The 26,274-nt window shown below is 41.9% G+C and overlaps 1 protein-coding gene and 1 non-coding gene across 4 annotated transcripts; both read left to right on the top strand.

Annotated features, from left to right (window-relative positions):
* The first annotated feature begins 1,957 nt into the window (after positions 1–1,957).
* Positions 1,958–10,734, top strand: LOC136518504 (putative E3 ubiquitin-protein ligase LIN-1). 3 transcript variants are annotated; one of them, XM_066512167.1, is made up of 18 exons: positions 1,958–2,868; positions 3,909–3,969; positions 4,077–4,319; positions 4,658–4,740; positions 4,871–4,952; positions 5,040–6,052; positions 6,130–6,271; positions 6,538–6,783; positions 6,882–7,179; positions 7,359–7,480; positions 7,776–7,895; positions 8,529–8,660; positions 8,738–8,860; positions 8,950–9,060; positions 9,188–9,334; positions 9,413–9,538; positions 10,020–10,136; positions 10,228–10,734. In XM_066512167.1, the coding sequence occupies exons 1-18, from the start codon at positions 2,162–2,164 to the stop codon at positions 10,243–10,245; spliced, it is 3,891 nt and encodes a 1,296-aa protein (XP_066368264.1). In that variant the 5' UTR covers positions 1,958–2,161; the 3' UTR covers positions 10,246–10,734. The 3 variants fall into 3 exon arrangements, with proteins under 3 accessions (XP_066368264.1, XP_066368262.1, XP_066368263.1); XM_066512165.1 differs by having other exon boundaries at positions 1,959–2,868; positions 4,871–6,052; positions 10,228–10,733; XM_066512166.1 differs by having other exon boundaries at positions 1,959–2,868; positions 4,661–4,740; positions 4,871–6,052; positions 10,228–10,731.
* Positions 10,735–21,806: 11,072 nt separating this feature from the next.
* On the top strand, positions 21,807–21,915 carry LOC136519184 (small nucleolar RNA R71). Its single transcript, XR_010774745.1, has one exon. It is a non-coding gene; the product is annotated as a small nucleolar RNA R71 (small nucleolar RNA).
* The last annotated feature ends 4,359 nt before the right edge of the window (positions 21,916–26,274 follow it).

Genomic DNA, 26,274 nt, shown 5'->3' on the forward strand with positions numbered 1-26,274 from the left:
TAGTCCTAGGCTCCGATCCTAGCTATGGACCTTGCTTGAATTCTTCTTCTTTATTCCCCTTGGTCATTAACAATTGCAAATCGTAGTGCCCCTGGGGTCATTTTGTACTATACAAGCCTTTTTCTGATCTGACCTCTTGCGTTGCATTATAGTGGCATGACCTTTTGTGTTCTGATTTTATCCAACTAATGGCCCCGTTCGTTTCGCTGAAAAAATAAGTTTCGATTGATTTGGTGTAAGAGAAAAATACTGTTTCAGCTGAAAAAAGAAGCTGACAAGTACGGATTATAAGAGAAGCGAACATGGCCAATTCATTTGACTAGGCTGTTGAAGAGGACTTTAATTTGGGTATATGAAACCAGCATAGCATAAATACTTCTCCATCAAAGTTGCTGGGCAGAACATAGTTAGAGAGCCATAAGGCCACCCTCAACAATAGAGTTAACTTGCTATCTAATATGAAGTTAAATAAAAATGATAAAGATAGAGTAACCTAACATATTAATAATATACAAAAAGTGTGGACATAGACACATGTGAGCTTAGTTATTTATGAAGAACTATTTTATCATTCTCATACACTCGCACCTTCATTATTGGGGCTTCTGTTGTAACTTTGAGCTTGGGCCGCTGATCACAGGAAGTCAGAGCTGCTCCGATACAGTTTCGAGCTCGGCAACGATGACTGGTGATGGATTGTGCGTCGTTTTGGGTTGGTCATTTCGGCCATGTTGTCGATATTAGGGTTTTTGCGGGTTTTTCTTTAATTAACCTTGAAAATGCTAAGGTTTTGGACCTGGTTTTCCCTATAAAGTGGGTCAAATATTTTTTTATCTTAATTGAAAGGTAGAGCCATTGTGTAAAAAAAAAGACGATCCCAACCAAGTACTAATAAGTGGTAAAGAATACCATTTCACGGACCTATTCGATGGAGCGTCGTTTTGATGGCCCGGATTGTCTGCTTGTGCTATGTAAGAAAATGTCTATTTGATTGTTTGGATAAGTGGCAATGGGATTTGATGAACCCTCATAATTCAAATGGCTATGTCATGTGTTAATTAATTCAAAAACGATCTGGACTTTGGTGCGTGGTCTAGGCATATATACGTCTGCACATTCAATCAGGGTCTATGTATTTGATAAGATTATTAACAACCTCCATTTCGGTAGGAAAATGTAACAAGCAAGAGTTTGTTTTTTATATATAAACAATATAACATCAAATGCTATACACTAAACGTAGTACTAAAGAACCTGTGAAACGTGGATTCATCTATACAAGTTTTATGCATTAGGCACGCATGTAATTTGATTAAGTGTTAGCCATAATAATTTATAAAGAATAAAAGATCTATAAATAAACGGAAGGAGTGCTTGTATAGCTAGTGTATGTCTTTTCTGTTTCTACATTTTTTCACACAACTTTGCACCCTGTTCGCTTGGCTTATAAGCCGTATTTTTTTAGCCAACGAACAATATTTTTCTCTCACAACAAATCAACAGTACTTTCAGCTATGGCTTATCAACCAAGCGAACAGAGCATTGGTTTGTAGGGAAGAAAATAAACCCTTCAATTGAAGACAATCAACACAACTAACGGTACAATGTAAGGGCAGTCCCAATGATATACCTATTAATTTTCAGAGATAGTACGTATAGAAACCATAGTACCAATGGATAGATTCTACAGAATAATTTTTTTTATCCAATCTCATTTATTCTTTCTCCATTCTCAACCAATTACATCCCTTCATGTATTGATTCTTATGTAGACATGGTTTCTAACTCAGACCCAGTTTCTATGATTTTTTCTCTCTCTTAATAACTACATTACCACATCAACAAAACGCTTAGGTGACAGTGAAATTAATGTCTATAGAGACTATAATAGTTTCTGCGTTGAGAGTGTCATAAGAGTGTGTGTAACCCCACCTTATCATTCAATGCTTCGAATACTTTATATTAATTTCTTCACAACGCTCACACACTCACGGGAAGGGGACGGACAGGGACCAGTTGCTCCGCATACCAAACCAAGATTGCCATGAACCACTGCAACGAGGCTTCACTCACGGCACCACATCCTGTTCCTGGCCGTGGTGACTGGTGACGACGAAAGAGCTTGCTGCTGAGCACCGGTATTGCGGCGACACAAACCGCAATGCCGCCGACGGCACCAGCGGCGGTACCGCCGCGCACTTGCATGGACTCCCTCATCGCCTTCCTCCACCACCACCTGCGCGCGCTCCTCGCCGACCCCGCCGCGCTGCACGCCACGCGCCGCCGCTGCCTCGCTCTGCTCACGCCCCCTCTGCGCCACCGTCGTCGTAACAACCTCTCCGGGGGCGGCCAGAAGGAGGAGGAGGAGGAGAACGATGACGACGAGGCCGTCCTCGCCGCGCTCCACGGCTCCATCGACGCGCTCCTCCCGCCATCCATCGTCGACGGCGCGGCGGCGGCTGGCGCCGCCTGCCTCGCGGGCGTCGAGGAGGCGCTGCAGGCCCCCGCGCTGCTGCCGGAGCACGGCGAGACGGCGGGGCTGGATAACCGCCGCGTCGCCGCGTGCGCCTACTTCTACCTCGCGCTCGTGCGGTGCGCGCAGGGGGACGCGTGGCAGATGGCCATGGACCTCCTCCAGGCCGTCGCCGTGTGCCCCGCCGCGGTGGCCGGCACCGCCCGCGAGGACGGCGCCCACCGCGCCGGCGGGCTCGCGCCCCGCGCGCTCTGGGAGGGGCTGTTCGACGAGGGCGTGCTCGCCAGGGCCGGCGGCACCGGCGAAGACGACGCGGCGCGCCGTGCGGCCAGGCGTTACAAGGACTGGCTCATGTACTACAAGGTCGTGGCCGCCGACGGCGCGCAAAATGGCGGGTGAGTAACTCATCCAAGAAAACAGGGAACTCCTCTTTACTGCGGCAGTTATAACGGCATACGTATACGTATGGTTGTACACGTCTACGGTATACTTGTGAGTGACGCAGCATGGCACGCTGATGAGGCGACTGGAAATTGAAAAGGGATAACTTTTCACGACAGGCTGATAGGGTTATGATGTGCTGAAGTAGGGGCTGCTAAAGTTTTCTTTCACTGTTGGTTTTTTTTTTTTTGCTTGGCATGCCTTTTTCTCCATGCTCACATTCATCTTTTTTTATTAGGACCTTTTCTCCATTCTATTTTTTCCCACATGGCTTTTCACGCAAAGAAAAATAAAGGGTATTTTTTTATACATATAAAGGTTATTGCTGTATTTTGCTGATAATAGAGAAAATATTGCAATAGCCGAAGAAAATCTTAAAGGTTGCAAATTCTCAATTTATGAGCAAAAGCTACACTAATTCCTTAATGCAAACTAAAACAAGAGGTGCCCTTTTTTGTTGAATAATTAATTCTTATTTTCTGAAACAGAAAAAAAAATCTCTTTCCCAAAATTCATGTGAAGCAAAAGTCAGCACTTTCCAGAGAGTCCATTTAAGCAAAAGAGGGAAAGATCAGCGCTCTCTCTTTACCAAAAGGGAATCTAAAGGCAAAATGCCACACACCTTTTCGGCCAATGCTATCTTCACATCCCCTGGGCTAATATCCCTGAAGCAAAGCTGGGGGGCAAAGATTCTCCACTTCCGGCTTGAGACAAGCATGTACACTAAACCATCCTGGTCCACTGCAAGTGCATGCCTGCAGAATGATAGCACCATCTAGAGAGATCATCTTCAGTACTGCTACATTGTCTACAGCTATATATAGCTTAAATAGCCAATAGATGAAATCATGCTGTCAGTGTAGTTGCTACATTGTCAATATACCCTGTCTACGGTAGTGTTTGCTAGTTGCTGCTACTATCTGTAGGTATATAGAAAAGAAAGGCACAGTTGTCTCACTCTTAGAACTCTGAAGATATATACTTCCATGAGCAGGTGTCTTCAGGTAGGAAGATCTGGAAGCCCTGCCATTTCGAGATGGTTGAATTCTTCGGAGGTAAGTATCATATGCTGTATACATGTCTTCACACGTTGTCGTGTGTGCATACAAGAGTTGATATGACCTGCATTTGAGAACTGACAGTGAATCTGGCATTGTTGCAGGATAGAACGAACCATTTGGTTGATCGTGAAGGAATTAGCACGGTCTCTGCATCAAAATTTGGTGCTCATGATGGTTTCGCCGAGCTGAAGGGTTTTCTCAGCATTGCAGATCAAGATTTCCAGGAAGATACCAAAGGGAGCTCTGATAGCAGGTGCCTCCATGAGATGCTCCAGGAGTCCCAGTCCGATTCGCCCGTTTCCTTCTACTCACATCTTGATTCTAGTGAAGAAAGTGATAGCGAGGTAAAACAAACTCGACTCTAGCATTCAAAGCTTCATTGAAAATTATACTGGTGAAGGGATAAATTACCATTTTCAGTAGACGAACTTTGCTTCACTTTTTATTGTACCTCATTTATCAGCAGTACAGTTTTACATCATTCATCCAGGTGAATTATCGCCACCAAAGTTGAAAATCTGAATGATTAGAGATACATGCCTACAGAGACCAAAGATTTGTGTTAATGGAGAACTAAAAACTGAATATGTTGTTTATAACTTTTACTGAAGTCGTTGCCTGGACTTTGTATATGTGGTGGGCTTTAACCCTTAGATTTAAATGGCATTTAATTCATCTGAAGCAGGCAGCTCCATATGACAAAGGAAGGTCAGCAAAGATCATGCCCATAGATGAGGATTTCTTGGCAGCTAAACTACATGAAAGGTACTCCATTTGATGACATTGTCTGTGGCACTTTTTTCTTTTGCGAAAGTGCCTAGCGACATTGTCTGTGATACTTTTTCTTGAGCTGCCTAACCTCAAATTTCTTTGTTTTGATACCATCTTTGCTTAGATCAAACCACAACAAGAATCTGACGTGGTGCACATCTCCTGAAAATGCAATGATATACGCTCCAGAATCTCCAATGTACCAGGTAGATGACCATGAGATGAAATCAAACTGCTTGCAATCAAACAGATCTCATGGCTCACTGAATAATCTATTAAATTCGGTCCTGGAGCTGAAGAATGCTGACTCATACTCCACATCCAACTATTCCGCCAAGGATGCCATGTTTCCGCAGTGCTCGCCAAGGTACGATCTCAGATGCTTCAGCACCTTCTCAACCAAATTCATCAAGAAAAGTTCCCTGTCCGATCTAGCCTCCAGAGGAAGCATGAGCAGGAAATTCAAGACTTCCACAACCAGTGATGATTGGAGTGATGTCAGCTCGCGCTGGGGAAAGGACAGTCAGGTAGATTTTCTTGAGAGGTTCGAGAAGGCAGTATCAAAACTATTGATTTCAGATGGACTAGAAAGCTGCCTAGATGCTGGCTCTGAAGTCACAACTATATGGCAATTACTGAACAACACTTCAGAGGCGAGACACAAGTCGTCAGTAAGGCAAGATATCATTGACCAGCTGCTTGACAGCATTTCCACATCAAAAAAGGACAAAGTGGTCAGGGCATCAGTCTATGTTCTGCTGCTCATGATATCTGAAGATAGAAATATGATGAGAGGCATCAAGAGGAAGGACTTCCATTTATCCAACTTAGCCATTGCATTGAAGAGAGATGTACATGAAGCAGCCATTCTGATATATCTGTTGGATCCTACACCTTTAGAGATAAAAAACTTGGATCTGTTGCCCTCGCTTCTACATGTTGCTTGTAACTCCGGCACCCAAAAATGGCCTGCAATGCTTCCACTGACACCGACATCAGCATCAATAGCTCTCATTGAGATCTTAGTGACAGCATTCGACTATGTAACAAATAATGTCCACTTGGCTTCCCTCAGCTCTCCTACTATTCTGTCTAAGCTTGTAGACGTTGCAAAGAACCACAACTTGGAGGAAGGTGTAGCCCTGGCAGCTATTCTCATCAGATGTGTACGTCTCAATGGTAACTGCAAGAAGTTCTTGTCACAGGCTACTCCAGTGGACCCATTCCTTCACCTTCTGAGACGAAAAGAGCACCGTGCCAAGTGTGCCGCACTTGAATACTTCCATGAGATTCTACAGATTCCCAGGTATGGTGCACATCCTGTAAAGAATTACTCCGTTATATACTAGTCTGAATAACTTATTGAATTGTGCAAATTTCCAGGTCCTCAGCAAACTCTCTGCTTGAAGAAATACGACGGCAAGGTGGCATTGCAATTATGCACACACTGATGGTCAGCCTCCATCAAACTGAACCTGAACATCGGGTTTTAGCAGCTAGCCTTCTCCTGCAATTGGATATGATGGTACATACACTGTTCGCTACCCAGATACCCCTAGTCTGAATAAGCATTTACTTTATAAACCACAAATAAATTTTGAAAACAGAAAAGCAAAATTTTTTTTGTTTGACCCACATACCTATATGTTTTTCATGGTTTCACCAATGCTTAAAAAACACAACATAAAGGCATTCATCATTGGTATTATTGTTAACTATTTAATATTATTATTAACATTGCAAGTAACCTCACAATATCTGAAGCAGCAGGTTTCATATTCCTTTTGGCAGGAGAGATCAGATGGAAGGAGTGTGTTCCAAGACGAAGCGATGGAAGTCTTGTTGGACTCTCTATCATCTCAAGAAAATAGTAGAGTACAGGCATTATCAGCATGTTTTCTTTCAAACCTTGGAGGGACTTATTCCTGGTCAGGAGATTCGTACACTGCAGCATGGCTCACAAAGAAAGCCGGTCTCACATCAACATCACAAAGAAATACAATCAGGAACATCGACTGGCTTGATTCTTGCCTGCAGGTTAAGTATGAAAACATTCTTTCATTTGGAAAGTGGTAGAGAAAAACATAACTTAATGGTAAGGAACATAATAATAACAATGGTGATACATGATGCAGGATACAGAAATAAGCACATGGAGCAATAAATCTGCACGAGCGATTATTAAAATAGGAGTACCGTTTATCAGCGCTTTAGCCAAAGGAATGCAAAGCAAGGTGAAGGGAACCTCACAGGATTGCCTCATATGCAGTGCATGGCTTGGAAGCGAGCTGGCTGCCCTTGGTGAAAATGCCATAAGATATTCTGCTTGTGAGATCTTGCTGCATGACATAGCAAGTCACCTTCATCCAGGAAATGAGCTTGACGAAAGGGTTCTAGCATGCACGTGTCTCTATAATTACACCTCGGGAAAAGGTAAATAGTACATCATCACTATCTTCTATCCAGTTACAATTAAATGGTTTTGGTATTTAGTACAATTCAATAGGTATTTTGCACATCTTAAAGACTTTTGGAACATAAACATCCAATCTAAAGCGGAAGGAAAGCTCCAAGCATTATACTTTATACAAGTTACCATTTTTTAACAACAGGAAAGCAAATGTTGATGAGCTTGTCAGAGGGTTCCCGAGAATCTCTTAGGAGGCTTTCATCATTCACATGGATGGCTGAGGAGTTACTTCAAGTTACAGATTATTTTCTTTCCAGCAAACCAGTGAGTATTGTTGGAATTGAGCTCCTTCACTTTCCTAGTTTGTTTCATACTACCCCTGTTCCAGAAAACAAGGCATGCCATCCTAAGTAACAGCAAGAACAGACCATCAAGTAGATCTTCTTATACTGGGAGCTAAGAGCCTAAGATTATATCTGATCTAATCAAAAGTTCTTTAAGATTGCTATTGTTAATTTCAGAAGCTATGCTGAGATCATTATAACAACATTTCTAGCTAGTCCTTTGTGAGAAATGTTTCTTAAACATAAGAAATAATTATCTGATGTTGTCAGTGCAGCGTGTATCATGTGTACATACACAAATTCTAGAAATTGGTCAACCAGGCAATGGCGCAGCAACTGCTATAGCATTCTTCAGAGGGAAGCTTTTTGCTGGTTATTCTAATGGCACCATCAGGGTAATGATACATTCCATGTGTGAATTAAAATCATAACCATAGTTTCAAATTTCCCATACCTACAAAATTAGCTCAAAATCTCTTGAGTAAAAGAAGTTACTTAGAAGGGACCCTTTTTTAGAAGGTAAATCATATGGCGGCAAGGGGGGCTGGCGCCCTCGTTAGCTAAAGGACAAAAATACCATGTTAAAATGTTTCAAAAATCATGTATGTAGTACACCTAAAGTTAAGTGTAGCCGCAACAATTCAGATTTGAATTCATCTTTGATGCTGAGATTAAAAAAACGCAGAAGTGTCACTGTCAGCACATGATGAATAGTGCCAGGTTGATTGCTTGTCTATTTTGTTTCTTGGCATCTAGGATGAATTTCAAACTGAATTGTTGCGGCTATACTTAACTTTATGTGTACTACATACATGATTCTTGTGATGATTTTTGAAACATTACAACATGGTATTTTAGCTAAGGAGGGCGCCAGCCCCCTGGGCACCAAATCTGCACTCTTTTTAGAAAGACTTAAGGGACTAGGAAAATGGTAGAAACTTGTACTGATACAGCAAGTTCATTGCTTCAGTTCATGCAGTAGTATTTACATAACTAAAGAATTCCTAATACTCAGGTGTTCTCTGCAGGCATGGGACATAAAAGGCCAGAGGGCAGTAATCATCAGGGAGGTAAAAGAGCACAAGAAGGCGGTGACTTGTTTTGCACTATCAGAAACTGGGGAGAACCTCCTGAGTGGATCAGCAGACAAATCTATTCGGGTAACCAATTCAACTGCAGTGCTAAAACCACAAAAGAAAATTAATTGCGGGATGTTAAATTAAAAGATCATTTGCAGGTATGGGAAATGGCACAGCACAAGCTAGAGTGTGTGGAGATGATTCAGACAAGAGAGGCTGTACAAAAGGTTGATATTTGTGGTGACAAAGTTCTTGTACTTACACAGAACAACGTTCTCAAGGTACTTATTGATTTACTATGCACTTGGTGATTGTCTCAACAAATGGAACACATAACAATAATGGTGTTTTTACTTTGATTCTGTCACAGTTCTCTTGTGCATCAAGAAGCAGCCAAACATTTTACAGGAGCAAGCATGTCAAATCTCTAGCTGTATATCAGGGAAAAGCTTACCTTGGATGCAAAGACTCAAGTATACAGGTTAGTTTTTTGGTTACAAAAGCACGTAATAGTATCTTGGATCACTATATCTAAAGAGAATGGCTTGTGTTACAATTCAGAAACGTGTACAACACATATATGCCTCTAATAAGAACGATTGTCACAGGAACTAGACGTGTCAGTTGAATCCAACATTGAGATAAGGGCACCTAGAAGAAGCTGGATGATTAGCAAGCAATCCATTAGCTCCATTGTTGTATACAGAGATTGGATGTACTGTGCCAGTGCTCAGGTCGAAGGATCAGCCTTAAAGGTAAAATGAAATGATCAAACTTGACCGCTTTAAGCTATGAGATGAAAAGAAATGTGAAATTTTTTGAACCATTTCCAGGATTGGAAGAAACGATGCAAACCTAATATGACAATGCCAATACCAAAGGGAACAAGTGTAGAGGCCATGGCAGTGGTGGAAGACTTCATCTACTTGAACTGCAGTAGAAGCCCTAGTATCATTCAGGTAACATGAATTGTTTTTCTTTTTTCCATGTCAGCTACACTAATTTATGGAAAAGAAAAAGGCATGATAATTCCACTGCTTGAGCACAATATACTACCAGAAGATCTGTATTTGATTACAAAATTCAGTCTGAACTCGCTGAAATTTGCTAGCCGGTACATTGTGATCGCATGCCTGATACCTAATGGAACTAACATTTAGGTCTCACTGTCAAGAACCAGGAACCAAATACTCTTACGTTTTGAGAAGGCCATCTATAGTTTCTTTTTATTTAGTCAAAGTATAGAAGCTGTCCCTTTTTCTTTTTGAAACCAACCAAGTAGGAGAGCTGCCACCAGACTGGGTAATACAACGAAACAACAAGACCTCGAAGGGTCTAGCAACAACACCACTGAGGCAACCAAAATAGAAGCTGTCACTAGGATCATAAATGAAAATACAGGATTCACGAGTCCTGATTCTGCTTCTGAATTTATGATAGATATGGTTGAGGGAGAAGCAGCAGAAAGTAGGAAGGCTATCTGCAGGAAGCAAGATAACGAGCTTGTTCACTGCAAACGACATGATTTTCTGTGGTACAGAAACTGGGTTAATTAAGGTCAGTAACAACCAAATTAATCTTGAGAACTAAGATTTATGCTTCTCTGAGGATAACGTGAAACAAAAAATTCTTGCAAATGTACCTACAGGCATGGATACCGTTGTGAAGAGTAGAAGCAAAAAGGAGCAGGTGGAAGGCCCCATCTTGTAAATGCAAAGGAAAGCTAGAGTGTACAGGAAACATGAAAAAGAGGAGCATACCATTGTACAGGCCCTCAGGACGCAACACAGCAGCGCAGTTCGTGCATAAACTCCATGATCAGCAAGTTGTTCAAAATAATGAGTAGTAGGTTCATAATGTAAATACTAACTAGTGTGTGTGTGCGTGTTTGTTTTAGTTATGGGAAGAGGTGAGTTGTGAATGTCAATAAAGGGTAGAGTAAATTTCTTAGATCTACATATATACTTGTGCAATACTATATATCCTAGAATTGGAATTTTAAGAAAACACTATATACTACCTTGGGTGACAAAAAAGAGATGTCATTTTGGGCAATGATAAGCCTCCAAAGTTTTATTCTTTTGGCTACCATTAATTTATATTGGAATAAGTAATCATGGAATAATTGTTGAAACAACACTTAGCATATGATTTCCATTCCTAATATTTAACTTTGTGTTGTGCTTGTTTGGACAATGTTAACGAAGTATACTATGTTGAAATGTGTGTAGTCTGTTAAAAGTGTTGTGGGACGATAGTTTTTTTCTGTTTTGAAACATTAGCAGCAGCTCTGCCATATAACATAAGAAGGGGAGGAGGTCCAATTTTTTGCAAGGTTTTACGCCTAGACTCATGAGGCGCATACGTATTGTAAGGTGAAAATTTGGGGGGAATTAATTTCACGTGGCAGGGAGCCCACAGGCCAAGCAAGCGGGAGTGCAGGTACAAATGTAGTGCTAGAATGGAATCTCAAGACCAAGAGGAGGGTTTTTTTTTTGGGGGGGGGGGGGGGGGGGGGGGGGGGAATTAATTTCACGTGGCATGAAATGAGCATAAACAAACTGAAGACAAGAAGTTTTTTTTTTTTTTTGACAACAAAGACAAGAAGGTTGAAGGGACGGCACAAACCTGAGCTGAGGCCCCCAGCGCGCTGCCGCAACAACGGTCTTGCCCCCTCGGCGCATTTGGCCGAGCACCTTGCGGGCACGGTTGTTTCCCACCCGCACCCGGGCCATGCGGCCGCGCGGGGGCTGCCTCGTCGGTACTATCTTGTCAATGCCCAATGCCTGCGCGCGCGTTCCTTTGAAACCGGGCCAGATTCTGGGAAAGAAACAGTCAGACTCCATTCCTTGAGTCTGAACACGGACGGCAAAGAGGCTGTCAGACAGGACGGAGCACCGGCATGAGCTGGCTGTGATGGCCCGTGAGTGACCAAGCAAAAGTGCGTGTAGGAGGGGGAGGGGGAGGGGAGGGGGAGGGGGAGGAGGAGGCGCACGCTGCAGCCGCACGCACGCATATGGGTTGCCTGCCTGCCTGTCGTGCAATGCAACAACGTGTGTCATGCGCTGCCAATTGCTGCTGCCCTGCCGAGTCGGTTTCGTTGTTTCCTGTGTGTGACTTGACTGGTTGCGGTTGGTGAATGATGATAGGAGTACGCCTGGCAGATCTGCAGCGCAGGACCTGTCACTTGTGACTTGTGTGCTTTCTTTCCTGATTGCTTTAAATTGCATTAGGCATGGGCAATACCGAATACGGCACCGACGGCGATTACATATACATTATGAGTAGTATTATTTCTCAAAAATCCATGCTCATCCTTCCTAGCGACAACCAGCGATCGACGATGTGCGCAAGACATCGATGTAGAGTAGTGTGTGCATACATGGTATGCTATATGCGACCGGTTCGATGGTTGGTTTCTGAGCTGATAAGTTCGACCGAAGCTAGTTTGTTGTAAGAAAAAAATACTATTAATTGACTGATAAATTCTGGCTGAAATCAACGATCGAACCGGTGATGGTCAGCAGGCGAGGCCTTACCTTGCCATGTCTCCGTCTACTTTAGTACAGCTGAAGCTGACAGCTCTTGTCCTGATTCCTGCCTGAATTTCCTCCGGCTTGGACGCTTGGTCAGTAGTCTGTGTGGTGTGCAGGGTGCCAGCGGGACGACCCAACCCGTGTTAATTAATGTATATATAGAGTCAAAGACTGTACCATCATCAACCGAACAGTAGGAGCACGACTCACCAAACTGACGGTGACGACGACGACGATGACACTGTGCCTGCTGCTGCTGAAACTGAAATTCTTGCGTGGTGGCCAGGCCTGGTTTGGCAGATTTAGGCGCATGCATGTCCTGCCTGCAACTGCAGTGTCGCTCCACGTACTTGGATCAATATCAATATTCCCCCATACATGTCATGTGCAGGCATATGCTTACTCCTAGTTGTTGCTTACTGTACAGCATGACTGCCTGTCTGCTGGTGTATCAACTGTCGGTGCTACCGATCGAGCTGCGTCAAAGTGCCAACCCCCTGCTAATACATAAGTAATTCCCACATATAGTACATAATTACATATTCTCAAGTTTGTACCGATAATGTTGCTGTAGTTGAGCTGTAGTACTCCTGCTAGAATGCCAACACCAAAATACTGCTACTGGCAGAGTGCATTCGTTATTTTTGCTACGTACTCCCTTGATATATATTATAAGATTTGTGTAAGTCAAATTAGTGAATAATAATATTAACATTTAGGTGTCCGGCTAGGTGTACTACGAAAAAGTATATTTTATAATTAATTTAATGATTACTTATTTTGCATCATGAATATTTACAATTATTATTTTTATATAACTTTGATCAAACTTTGAATCGTTTTACTACTTAAAAAGTAAGAATTGTATTTGTTTCATGGATGGAGGGAGTACCTATTTTCTAAAAATTGGGGCAATAAGTAATTATTTTGTCAATAGTTATTAAAAAATTCAGACCACAGTGATCGATATTCTAGTTTCCAATAGTGCATATTAAGAAATATATATTATGAATATGAAATTTCATGATGAACTTGCTAATTACCATCATGTTACCAATAAAAACTTGATTACTAAAAGAACTTATTACCAACATATATCCTGAAATGAGCTAGACAGATGAACAATGGATCACTAAGAAACAAAAAGATATATATATACTATATATAGCTTGGTTTTGATGCCACATATGTAGAATTACGTTTTGGACTACACGTTAACGTGGTTTAGTGAAAGTGTTAATAAAGGCAGCAGCCATGAGCGGCCCACGTGGTACGGTGAAATGAGATGCCCACGTCGGTCTTGTTGCCTGCTTTCTCTTCTTTATTAGTTTTCTGGTGCAAGTAGTGCCTCCTCTTCCTGTCATCATAAGACTGTCTCCAATATATAACTCATATGGATATCCAAATTTAAAATGAGTAGCAGAAGATCTAAAATTAGTCTTCAATAAAATATGTATACAGGAGACTCATTTTAGGTTGTCTGAGAGGCATAACCCAAATATGAGTATAATCTCTCCTGGAAACCCATTTGCAGAAATGATTCTCTTTTGGATTCTGATGTTGGAGAAGATGTCGAATGGGTATCAAACTTTTTGGCTGTAGCGTTACCTAAACGTTAAATGGATATTGTATTTTAGGTGTTGTCGTTGAAGATAGTCTCAGAGCTGTAAAGACTGGACTGGAGAGCGACTTGGCATCTGTTCCCCCACAATTCACGCACGAATTCAATTAAAGCTTCACATGTATGGTGATAAAAAAAAAGCTTCACATGTATGAATATGCATGCATCGTACAAAAAAAAGGGTTCATATGTATAGGAGTATATGCAACAAATAAAAGAATATATATAGCTAGTCAGTCTCTTGTCGTCTTTCTTCTTTGGCTGGCTTTTGTTGCTCTATTAGCTGGATGAGCTGAAATTAAAGCGCTCTATAGCTAGCTATTTCATTCTTCTACCCAACTTATTAATTTTATATTGACTACGTACTGTGTGGGTTGGGTGCATGATGCTTGATCCGATCGAGACTTCCTTACCAAATTACTGTATTATTAACTCTTTTCCGCAATCACTGGCTGCTAAGTCCACCAAGTGTGCGGCGTGATTGGCTCGCACGGAAGCCTTATTAGTCACTCACACTAATTTGCCCTGTTCAATCATCACCCAACAAATCTCGGCATGCACCTTGCGTGAGATGTGTGTGTATATATACATACATACATATACATACATACATACATATATATATATATATATATATATATATATATATATATATATATATATATATATATATATATATATATATATATATATATATATATAGAACTATTATCCTGTAGCTGACCACAGAATAACTTATTCTGTAGCCACTTTGAGTTATGATAATTACTATGTTAATTTACGAGATTATAGTAACTCCTTACTAAGTGGTTTAATATAACGTTATGGTAAATATCCCCATGTGTTATAGTAACCCAACTATCGTAAATATGTATTGACATTATGGTAAATTAGTATATAAAATTATAGTAAATGGAGGTGGCTACAGAATAACTTATTTTGTAGCCGGCTACTGAATAGCCTCTCCATATATATATATATATATATATATATATATATATATATATATATATATATATATATATATATATATATATATATATATATATATATATATATATATATAGAGAGAGAGAGAGAGAGAGAGAGAGAGAGAGCAGGCCCAGATTGCTACTAATTATTATGTTATGGTCCTTTTTTTTGACAACTCCTATTTAATTTGGAGAAATGTATATTACTAGTATTTCTTTTTCCCCAACTATGCTAGGGAATTGGTTAGAGGGAACGCACTGGTTGGGTCCTGCTTCTTGCACCACTGTTAAGTTTATTCGGTATTGGCTACGACAATTATTGTGTGCTGTCATCCCGTGTCCATACAACTTTTGAAACAACGTGGCATATATACTGCGCGTGTTAGAAAGCAATAAGCTGTACAAATAAAGTAAAAAAAAAAAACATAGTCAAAATAAGTGCATGCTATAGTTTGGCAGCTCTATTGCCAGCTTTTTTGAAGCGGATTTTGTGAATCTCTCCTAGACGCGTAAAATGCAATTGAATTCTGGTGCAGAGCTGATGAGAATCACTTATCCATTTAGACGACAATCTAGCTAAAAGCAGCTGGCCAGCACGCTGCTTAAAGCAGCTGGGAGCCCGGCTCCAGAGAAACGAAAGGGGTGGTTGTTTCTACCCATCTCCCACCTGAACGGCGTACCCGTGCTCGACATGGTGGCTGGATGCAGCCTGCGTGCATGGTGGATGCCAACCAAGTGCTTGATGCAATGCTTACAAGACTAGTGCATAGGTATGTTCACCACATGTTAGTCCAAGGTGATCATATACCAGAGCGCAGGCAAATAAACACAATTCCGTCCTAGCCTAGGTCTACTGAAAAAATAAACCACACAAGCAGGTGTTGCCAGCGACGGAGGCAGCGTTGGGCTGACCCCTATCCTGGGCACGTGAGCCTCCTAGACTCTCACTTGAAATTTTATACATATATGTATTGGGTAGGAGAGGCTAAAGTTAAGAAAAGATAAAAAAAATCTCTATTTTTTTTTGCTGAGGCTCTCTTAAATTTTTTTCTGGCTTTATCGCTTAGTGTTGCACCTGTTGGACCTGTCCACTGCTACTCTGGCTCTCCTGAGCTGGCCAGGCTAAGAACAAACGTCCAGGCTCAGAAAAATGACTCGTCTGGTCAAGACATCCCAACGTAGCCCTTGTTTAGTTGGAACCCAAATTCTAAAAAGTTGCTACAGTATCTGTCACATCGAATGTTTGCGGCCCGTGCATGGAGCATTAAATGTAGACGAAAAGAAAAACTAATTGCACAGTTTGGTAGGAAATTGCGAGACGAACGTTTTGAGCCTAATTAGTCCATGTTTGAACACTATTTACCAAATAAAAACGAACGTGCTACAGTAGCCCCAAAATCCAAATTTCTCCAACTAAACAAGGGCGTACTTGACTGCAAACTCCAGAGTAACTCCACAGTTGCACACACTGACACACCTAAAGCCTGTTCACTTGTTGTTTCAGTCATGACTTATTAGCTAGCTAATAGTGTTTTTATTTCATAATAAACCAGCACCGATCAAGCTTATCAGTCTAGAAATCAACCATCGAACACGCCACAAATAACGGAACAAGGGAGACCAAGGCAAAGGGTGAGATTGACCGGGCGGCAGGCGGATGATCTCAAAACGCGGTTGCCCACCTGCCCCGGCCTGTACTCCTACGTGAGCATGGTAGTATTGATTTGGTACTACTACAAGAGATAAGAGCAGTCACTAGCGTACAAGACCAATGGACTCGTCGTCGTCGTCGTCGTCAGCAGCAGTAGGCCAGCAGCTTCCGCGAAGGGCGTGCAGACGTGCGGTGCAGGAAGGAGGCAGTGCGGTGCTGCGGCTGCGGTGGAGTGGATGGGATCCAGCTTTCAGTTTTCAGCGAGGGAGTCCAACGTTGCAGGAAAGAAACCCCCCTGAACCTTTTCAAACGCCAATAATGGAAGCGGGACAACCAAGCCGCGGAATAAGTCCACGTGCGCACGTGCCGCGACACGTGGGCCGGGCCCGCATTGCGGCGCCTCCACCGGTCCCGGCTACTACAGCAGCACAGGCAGTAGTACTATTTGTTATTCATATAATTACTTATTAAAAATATTAAGGACTTATGCTTCCTGTCTAGTACTATTCAGTTATGTATTGTCTATTCGATTATTGAAAAATACTGTATAGTACAGTACCTATTTCATTTTTTGAGAGGCGCCTTCTATTCATTCACATGCGGTTTGTTTTTTTTTTTTTTTAACAAACGTTCGTTCAGACAATTCTACAACAAGCTAGGAGGGAATTACCAAATAAAATCATGACAAGAAACTAAAGAGTGCTAGGCACATAAGTGAGCTGCATGGTTCGCTGATCGTCTTGTGTACACGCGGTTAGTTATTAGGCCTTTCTTTTGCACGGTTTTTTGAGACTCTAGCTCTACATATCTTCTTTGTAAAACTGTAGAGGAGAGAAACTATTTTTTTATTAAAAGGGTAAAATCATCTAAACATGGCTTCTCCCGTTTCTCTAGCCTCTTAGGTGAATCCATTTGCAAAGAAGCTCTAGCAAACCGGTCCTCACTTTGGCAATCTGGCAGCTACTCTTGCGAATTACCAAGTAGTGGCATCAAAAAATTGGACAACCGTCCATTTTTAAAAAAGATAAGTATTAAGGATTTATGCTTTTGGTGGATTCAATTATGTATTGTTTAGAGCATAAATAATGTACAACACAATACCTATATATTCGTTCTTTTCACACGCTATGCGCCTATGCACCTCCCCCAGTTCCTAAAAAATACATTTGATAAATCAATGACTATTCGAAATACAAAAAAGTAGAGAGGTTATTTTTGCACACGTCTCTAATAATCTCCAATAATTTACTTCAAATAAAATAGAAAAAATTGTATCGGCTCTGGCAATGTAGACTAGCAGATCACGCATAGGAAATTATGTGGTTAGCACACAAGACACATATGTAAATTAGTTTAGGTACAGGGTACCCTATGTCTAGTGGAGAGCAGATCTCTTTATCTCGTATGCTCCGTGTTTATAGGGGTGCTAATGACTAATTGCATAGGGTTGCTATGATCAATGATCAGGTGCCGAATGGGGGCTCTCTACATCATCTTATATAGCTTGGGAGGTATGGTTATAGATTGGATCCATTCAGTTGATGTACAAGTTCCCTATTCGGTTACAAGGAAATCTATCGCACAGAATCAGTTATCTATAGTATATCTTGATCTCCAACCTGAAAGATCCTAAATGGCTATAGGGGCTGAATAGCCTATAAAAAATTTCTCTACAAATTCACCAGAGCAAATGGTTAGTACACTAAATGGCATAATGTAATTTTGCTCTAGCTCTATAAGGGTTACAAGCCACCTATCCAATCAATTCTATTTGATTAAAATCTTTAGGCACACAATGTCTAAGTCTCTGCTCCACTAAGCTAGTGAGCTAGCTAACAACTAATTACTACTAACAAGAACTAGCTAGGAAACTAATTTTTACACTACTCACACTACTAGAAATATCCACTTCTATGACAAAAATGTTAATGACAAAAATGTTAATGACGAATTTGAAACCGTGTAGAAGAGCACTTTTGATGACGAATATTTCTGTTTCGTCATAGATCGGTGGTGATGATCCTGCAACCCTCACTTTCTATGACAAAATCAGGCATCGTCACAAAAAACGTCATAGAAGAGCGCAAGGTTTCATCACAGATCACTCACGCAACTCATCTATGACGATCTCCTTTAAAACTGTGACGAACAGGGCTTTGTCATTGAACTAATTACACATCTGTGACAAACAATATTCGATCTATAACGAACTGCTTCATCATAGATCTCCACACGGTACTTTCTCCATCCGACGTGTACATGTGGGACCTGTAGTTACTCATCCGTGACGCTTGCAATTCATCATAAAAGCCTCCGCTCGATCATATCTTCATGAGATGTGTACCTATGAGACCCTTCTCCATCCGACGTGTACCTGTGGGACCTATAGTTACTCATCCGTGATACTTGCAATTCGTCATAAAAAGTCTTCGCTCGGTGCTTTCTTCGTCCGACATGTACCTAGGGGACCCTTCAACATCCAACCTGTCGGACCCGACGGCTTGCGTGTCACGTGTACCTATGGGATGGTTCTCCATCTCCATCTGACCTATGGGACCTGATGGCTTGCGTGTCACTTCACGCTTGCAATTCATCATAAAAGTCTCCGCTCGGTCCTTCTGCATCTGACTTGTGGGACCCGACGGCTTACATGTCACGTGTAACCTTTCTCCATCTCCATCCGACCTGTGGGACCCGATGATTTGCGTGTCATTTGTACCATGTGTGCCATCGAGGTTTAATTTCTCAAAAAAGGTCTGATACCTAGGAGTCAAACATAGGATCTATACCAAGGATTGGAGCGTCTTTACCATTGCGCTAGACGCCTGGCTGTGCTGACATCTCTTTGGAGTCGCTATTGTATCCTTTTGGCTGTATTGTCGGTTGACCTAAATTGGATATATCCCCTGCAAGTGGAAACAAATCTATGCCCACTAGACTTGCGGCGACGAAGGCGGAGGATCCCCGGTCTGCTGTGGTGGCTCAGCCGTCCTTATGGTGGCATGGCGGGGCTCTCCCGGTGGAGCGTGGCGGCATTGGCGTCCGTGTGATCAGGTGTGTGCCACGGCAGAGGCGGATTGCAACCGTGCCATGCCATTTCATAGAACAAAGGTATGAGTACCTTCTTTCGTGATTATAGGACTCCATTTTCTGTACACGATAAAGTAAAGAACACATAAAGAAAGTCTATTCTGTATGAATTTCAATTGAAATCAATGCTTTTGTCACACAAAAATATAAAACCAGACTGTCCCATAGTATGATATGAACAAATACACAGATTAGTGCTCTTAAACACTGTATGTTTTGTTCTAATGCTAGTTTTGCCATTGTCCACCCAATGGTCAAACTCTAATGGACTTTGCATAATTTTGCTGCAATAGATGGACAGATCTTGGATTCCTAATGGGAGACCACTCTCACCGATGTTCATCATAGGAGTTGAAGAGTTCATGGATATGGTTAAACAAAAATACCTAGAGCAAAACATCCCTTGCCTGTGTACACATTGTCTTAACTAGGTGGTTAAAACTTGGCAGGTGGTGAAGGACGACTTACTTATAAATAGAATGTCACCCACATACACCATATGGATTCATCACGGGGAAGAGGGAGGAGGTACTAACATTATAGAGCCATCAAATGTGCATAGATCTCATCATGATGATTGGATTGTGGAGGAGGAGGAGTAGGAGGACCGTGACGATAACATATTACTAGATTTTGATGATTTAGTTTGAAACCTGTTGACATCTAAAGAGCAGGCTAGAAGAGTTCCAAAGTTTGAAAGAGTGTTGGATGAGTTGAAGCAATCAGTTTCTTCTAGTTCTACCTTCTCAAGATTCTCCTTCCTTGTTAGGTTGCTCTATATCAAGTCCCACTATCAAGTTAGCAACAACTATTTTGATGCACTATTAGCGTTGCTGTCAGATGCATTCCCTATAGCAACGTACAAAAATCATGTGAGGAGGCCCACAAATATATTTGAGAATTGGGACAAGATTATAAAAGTATCCATGTGTGCAAGAACAACTATGTGTTGTTTTGGGGTGATCGTGAGGAATTGCAAGCGTGCCCAAAATGCAAAGAGTCTAGATGGGAGGATGCAGATGGTAGCAGGCAGGTTCCTCATAAGGTTTTGAGTCATTTTCCTCTAATACCAAGGTTGTAGAGGATCTTTGCTGCTCGAGGAACAGCAGCGGACGCCGAATGGCATGAAACTAAGCAAGAGAAGAATACCGGTGAAATGAGCCATCCAGCAGACGGGGATGCATGGCAGGACTTTGATAGAAAGCACAAAAGTTTTGTAGATGATCCAAGGAACTTGAGGCTTGCCGTTGCTATAGATGGTTTCAATCCATTTGGCAACTTTAGCTCAACATATAGTACGTGGCCTATTCTTGTAATGCCTCTAAACCTGCCACCATGGGAATGTGTGAACCCATCGAATTGCTTTACGTCTCTATTGATCCTGGGCCCAACCTCTCTAGGAAAGGATCTTGATATATTCTTGGAGCCTCTTATAGATGAATCGAAAGAACTATGGAAGGGTGTCAGCACTTTTTATGTACTACATCGTGATGATAAGAAAGGCTTCAGTCTACGCGTTGCCGTGCTTTGGTGCATACACAATTTTCCAGCATTGGGCACCTTGTTAGGCCGAACTACAAAAGGTTATTATGCATGTATTTATTGAGACAAAAATCCATTGTTAAGGAGCCTAAGAAAGAAGCTAGGCTACCTTGAACATCGTCGTTACCTTCCTAGGGATCACCCTTGGAGGAAGAGCTTGGATTTTAATGGAAAAACTGAGGACCGAGATGCGTCGGAAAAGTTCACCTTATAGGAGGTCCTTGAGGAACTTGAGAAGGTGAAAGATCTCTGCCTAGGTAAGCATGGTGGAAAAAGGAAATGAAAGCATGGAGAAGAGCCAGTGATTTATAAATGAAAGCATAACTATTATTACCTTGATTATTCAAACGAGAAGAAGAAGAAGAATTGTTACCTCCATGGTTGTTGGAGCGCCGATTCTAGCCTTGATGTTGTGGACGGACCCTGTTGTTGGTGTTGACAAAGTTGAGGTCCTCTTGGGTTTTAGGGTAGGAGTTGCTCGAATGTCCAACATCTCCAGAAACTTCACAAGTCATGTGGGAATCCATGGCTTTGAGTGTCTCTTGGGCACTCACCTTCTCATAATGTTCCACTCGCTTCACGAGTAGATCGATCTTAGCTGCAAGCATGCTAATTTATTTAATTGAATGCATATCTCATTTACGGAGTTGGAGTCAATCGTCGCTCCATCCTTGGTTGGAGACCATCTTCTCGATCAGTGTCTTTGCATCTGCAACACTTAGTGAAAATAAATCACCACCACCAGCAGCATCTAAATGGCTCCTATCTAACAACACTAATCCATGGTAGAAGTTCTGGATCAAAAGCTAGTCTTCCATGCCATAGTGTGGGCATACAGAGACGTACTCTTGCATTCGTTCCAAAGCTTCGAGAATTGATTCATCTGCTAGTTGTTGAAAACTAGAGATTTTATTACACAGAGCATTAGTCTTCCCCATGGGGAAAAACTTAACTAGGAAAGTGTTGGAACACTTGTCCCCAGTATCTACAACATTGCGGTTAGAGTAAAACCATTGCTTAGCCTTTCCTAACAAAGAGAAGGGGAAAGGCGAAGACGTATAGCCTCTTGGCTCACTCCCTTAATGGTGAATGTGCTACAAATCTCCAAGAAATGTTGAGGGTGAGCATTTGCATCCTTGTGGGCTTTCCCACATAACGAACTAGCTTGAACCATCGTAATTAACGTTGGATTAAGCTCAAAGTTAGCACCCCATTGATAACATTGGGTCCGGTGGCTACATTAGCAGCCGAGGGTGCAAAAAAATCACGAATGGACTTATCGCCCATGATCGTATAGGGTAGTGTAGGATATGAGGAAAAAAGGATAAACTACTTAGGATAACTAAAAACCTAGCTAGCGAATCTAGCAATATAAATCCGAGGCCAGTTGCCTTCCCTAGGAACGACGCAAGAAATGCTTGTTGATATTTCTTAAGGACTATTGGAGGATTCCGCAAGCGCACAGAACTATCATGAAGCACTTCGCTCGGTGAGTACTGAGTGTCGAATTTATATTTTTTCCCACTGGAAGGCAGAAGGCTAGAATTTATATAGGACTAGGATTTCTAGAGGAAAGCTTTAAGTTGATCCTCGGTAGGTGAATGATAGTGAAGGATGGGTGTGAACTACCTAAACTAACTACTAAATTCAAGCTAACCAGAGATAGCTAGGTGGGAGAGCGAGCGATATACCTTTCTAGTAACTAAGGGTAAACAAATAATTAGGAGAAATGCGATAGTACTTTGGGGCATAGCCCGCCTACCAACTAGGAGAGTTAAATAGACAAGGTCTGCTATGAGCCCTACGATTTAATAACTAGACCTATCATGGTGGAATACAGAAGATGGATAAGGCTGTCACCACTTGTCACCTACCACAATCTATCCGGAGGCCTAGCCGTATCCATAGGTAATCTATAGCCTAAGCACCATGCTTAATCTATAGGCTTACTACTTCGATCCGAGCTCTGATAAAATGAGATCAAAGCACCCTAACCAGATGGTGGAACCGGTACTAACAAAAGACTACTAATGATAAGATAATCTATGCTACTAATGCCAAACAACAAGCACCTAAGCTCACCAATGATAAACACTAATGACTAAGTACTTAAAGTAAAGCAAGCAATACTAGAATAAAGTACTGAAATAAAATACTAAATAAAGTAATGCAGAAATGAAAGAATTACAAAAGAGCTATACTAGACCTAGAAGACTCTTACGAACTCCGAGAAGCTCCGCTCTTGCTCTACTCCACTACTAGACTACTACTCTATAGCTAGTGCTAAGCTAGAAAGCTAAGAGAAGCTTGGAATTGAATGGGACACTTCTCCACCGAGCTCCACACCCACTATTTATAGTGTATAGTGAGGGGGAGGGGTATTTGTAGGTAGTAGGGAGGTCATTAGAGGACCTAGGGCGCTGGGCAGCGGTAGGAGGGTGCCGACCGACCCTTGGATCCACCACCTCTTGATCCTCCAGCTCTGGTGGGCTCCCAATGGTGGTTACCAATATCGCACATGTCAAAATTCCTACAGTAGGTCAGTTTGGAAGGCGGTTAGAGGCTCCCAAGTGTATGACAATGGGCCCATGAATTTACCATGAACAAATCTTGTCCGTTGATCAAACCAACTTGAATGGAGGCTTGTGATTGGCTTAGGAGCAACTCCCATGGATCAGTGACGTGGTAGGTGCCAAGGTGGCACCAGGCAACGCCCAAGTGGGGCCGAGCGACGCTGGCCTATGGGCCTAAGGCCACCTGCCATGTCCACTTGCTCCGTATGTCCATGTTTGTCACCATTTTGGCCAAAATTTGTCATATTTCCTGCATACAAATAATTCTACAAGCATAAGTAGAACTAGATGAATTATAAACAAAATTGTACACATGTGATGATGATTTATCTCACTTTACCATGCTTTTGGGTGGAATGTTGATGGTCAAAATGGGTGTTAGTGATCGTCAATAGTGGGGGCTACCGTATTGGAAGAACATGTTGCCGCCACACAATCTTGATGTCATGCACATTGAGAAGAACATATGTGAAAGCATTCTTTGGACATTGCTGAAAGTGGAGGGCAAGACAAATGACACAACGAATGCTAGGTTAGATTTGCATGATATGAAGATAAGGCCTCAATATCACGGCATGTAGCAAGGCACCTCGCTTAAATTCCCATAAGCTCACTATGTCATGACAGAAAAACACACAGCAGAATTTTGCAATTTCCTTAAAGGTGTCAAGTTTCCAGATGGTTATGCAGCCAACCTAGCAAAATCCATAAGTGCAGATGGTACCAAGGTAGTTGGCAAGCTGAAAATGCATACTTGCCATGTTCTTCTCTAGAGGATCATACCTGCAGGCTTAAGTGGTTTTGTTCCCAAAGATGTATACGAAGCTATTTTAGAACTTGGGAACTTCTTTAGGCAACTATGCAGTAGAACTCTGAGGAAAGAAGTCATGGAAAAGCTAAAATGGGACATCCCACTCATCTTCTGCAAGCTTGAGAAGATTTTTCCACCGGCCTTTTTTGATGTTATGGTGCACTTGGCTGTTCATCTACCTGATGAGGCACTTCTTAGAGGGCCCATACAGTATGGATGGATGTACCTAATAGAACGGCGAGTAGGCACATTGAAGAATTTATTAAGGAACAGGGCCAGGCCTAAAGGATCAATTTCGGTGGCTTACTTAGAAAGTGAGACGTTGGTATTTTGGGAGAGGTTCATGGACGATGTTAAAACAAGATATAACCAGGATGACACTATATCACATGATGGGCCAGCACCTAGCGAGACCTCTGTTTTCATGCATGGTGTCAAGCCCATTGGCCAGAATTTGGTAAAGGACATCAAGGATAAAGCCGAAATCAATAAGCTAGCTTGGTATGTGCTTAATAACTGTGCTCAATAAGCCAACAAACCTCTCTACCTAGTGGGTCGTGCAAAAGTTTGAACATAGGGATATGTATGACATGAATGAAATAGAGCATGTAGTGCACCAAGATGATCACTGTTCTGATAACGAGCATGAAGTCCTGCTGGGTGATAGTGATTAGGTCATGCATGAAGCTAGACATGGAGGAGAAGGCACTATCATTCAAGCCAATTTAGAAGACCTTCTAAGAGATAAGAGGGAAGCAGTTGGCATACTTGAAGGCAGCGAGGATGAAGATGATACTAGAAACCAGTATTGCAGTGATGACAGTAACTATGGCGGCAGAGATCACATGTCTAGAGATGACGATGACTTGTAGGAGATTTTATGTATAATCTTAGGGAGAACATGTATTCTAAAACCACACTTTGCTTTGGATTTCTGGCTTTGTATTCTGAACATGTTCGGTATGCTCTGTTGTTATAAACTTGTGCTTTAGAGAACACATAGGCTTTGTCCGCCGGGGTCAATATTGCACTATGCAGACTATTTGTTGTGTACATGACTATTCCATTCAATTGCAACTAGTACTTGTTATAGGTTCATATACACTGCATAAGCCATTAACATAAAGCATTCCTTTCACATAGCATGCTTCAACCACTATGGCGAGATCATTAATTAGTTCGACCAGCATGCCAAGTACGTATACTGATACGTGTCTGGTTTACCAAACCAAGGCACAAAGCAACCCTTGCGTGGTTGCCAATAGTGAATTGGATGCAGGAGGAAAGCCTCTGTAGTTATTTCACTCCAAATATGTAGTCACAATAGTCAAGGGGCAGACTAAAGAGTGGAGAGGAGTTGCTTTCGTAAGCAATTTCTCTTGGTTGGTTTTGCAGAGGCATGCAACAGTCGACTAGAGAGGGCTACACTTTTTATTATCCGATGAGAGATCAAATGGACATCGGTGGACTTTCTAGCGTGTGTAGTAAAAAATACAATAGCTATGCCTCCTCTGTTGTGCATTAGATCAAGGCGACACTTGTTTAGATGAACTCCTTGTTGCATGGTTCTTGCAAATTCAACAAATTTTATTGAAGACATGAGTTGGGTTCACCATAGATCAAAGCCACTCATGACTACTACCACTACTGATACATTTTTTGTTCACCAAACCGAGGCACAAAGGTATCCTTGCACGGTTGGCAAGAGTGAGAAGTGTTTGGCCTAGTCAGATGGATGATGCTCGGACCATCAAGTGCACATGAATATAATGGTAAATGTTACTTTGTGAACAAAAATATTTGCACAAATGCGGAGTGCCATCTGACCATAAGAGGAGAGCGGTGCCATCCCACTACTCAAAGGCATCCAATTATTACCTAGAAATACTAGTTCTAGCTA

This window comes from Miscanthus floridulus, chromosome 17 (assembly GCF_019320115.1).
Source record: "Miscanthus floridulus cultivar M001 chromosome 17, ASM1932011v1, whole genome shotgun sequence".
Taxonomy (NCBI): Eukaryota; Viridiplantae; Streptophyta; class Magnoliopsida; order Poales; family Poaceae; genus Miscanthus; species Miscanthus floridulus.

Excerpts from the sequence above, each read along its gene's own strand:
- LOC136518504 (XM_066512165.1), top strand. The coding sequence starts at position 2,162 with ATGCCGCCGACGGCACCAGCGGCGGTACCGCCGCGCACTTGCATGGAC. Across the intron at positions 4,320-4,657 it reads GTGAAGAAAGTGATAGCGAG|CAGGCAGCTCCATATGACAA; the intron begins GTAAAACAAACT and ends ATTCATCTGAAG. Across the intron at positions 9,061-9,187 it reads GCAAAGACTCAAGTATACAG|GAACTAGACGTGTCAGTTGA; the intron begins GTTAGTTTTTTG and ends CGATTGTCACAG.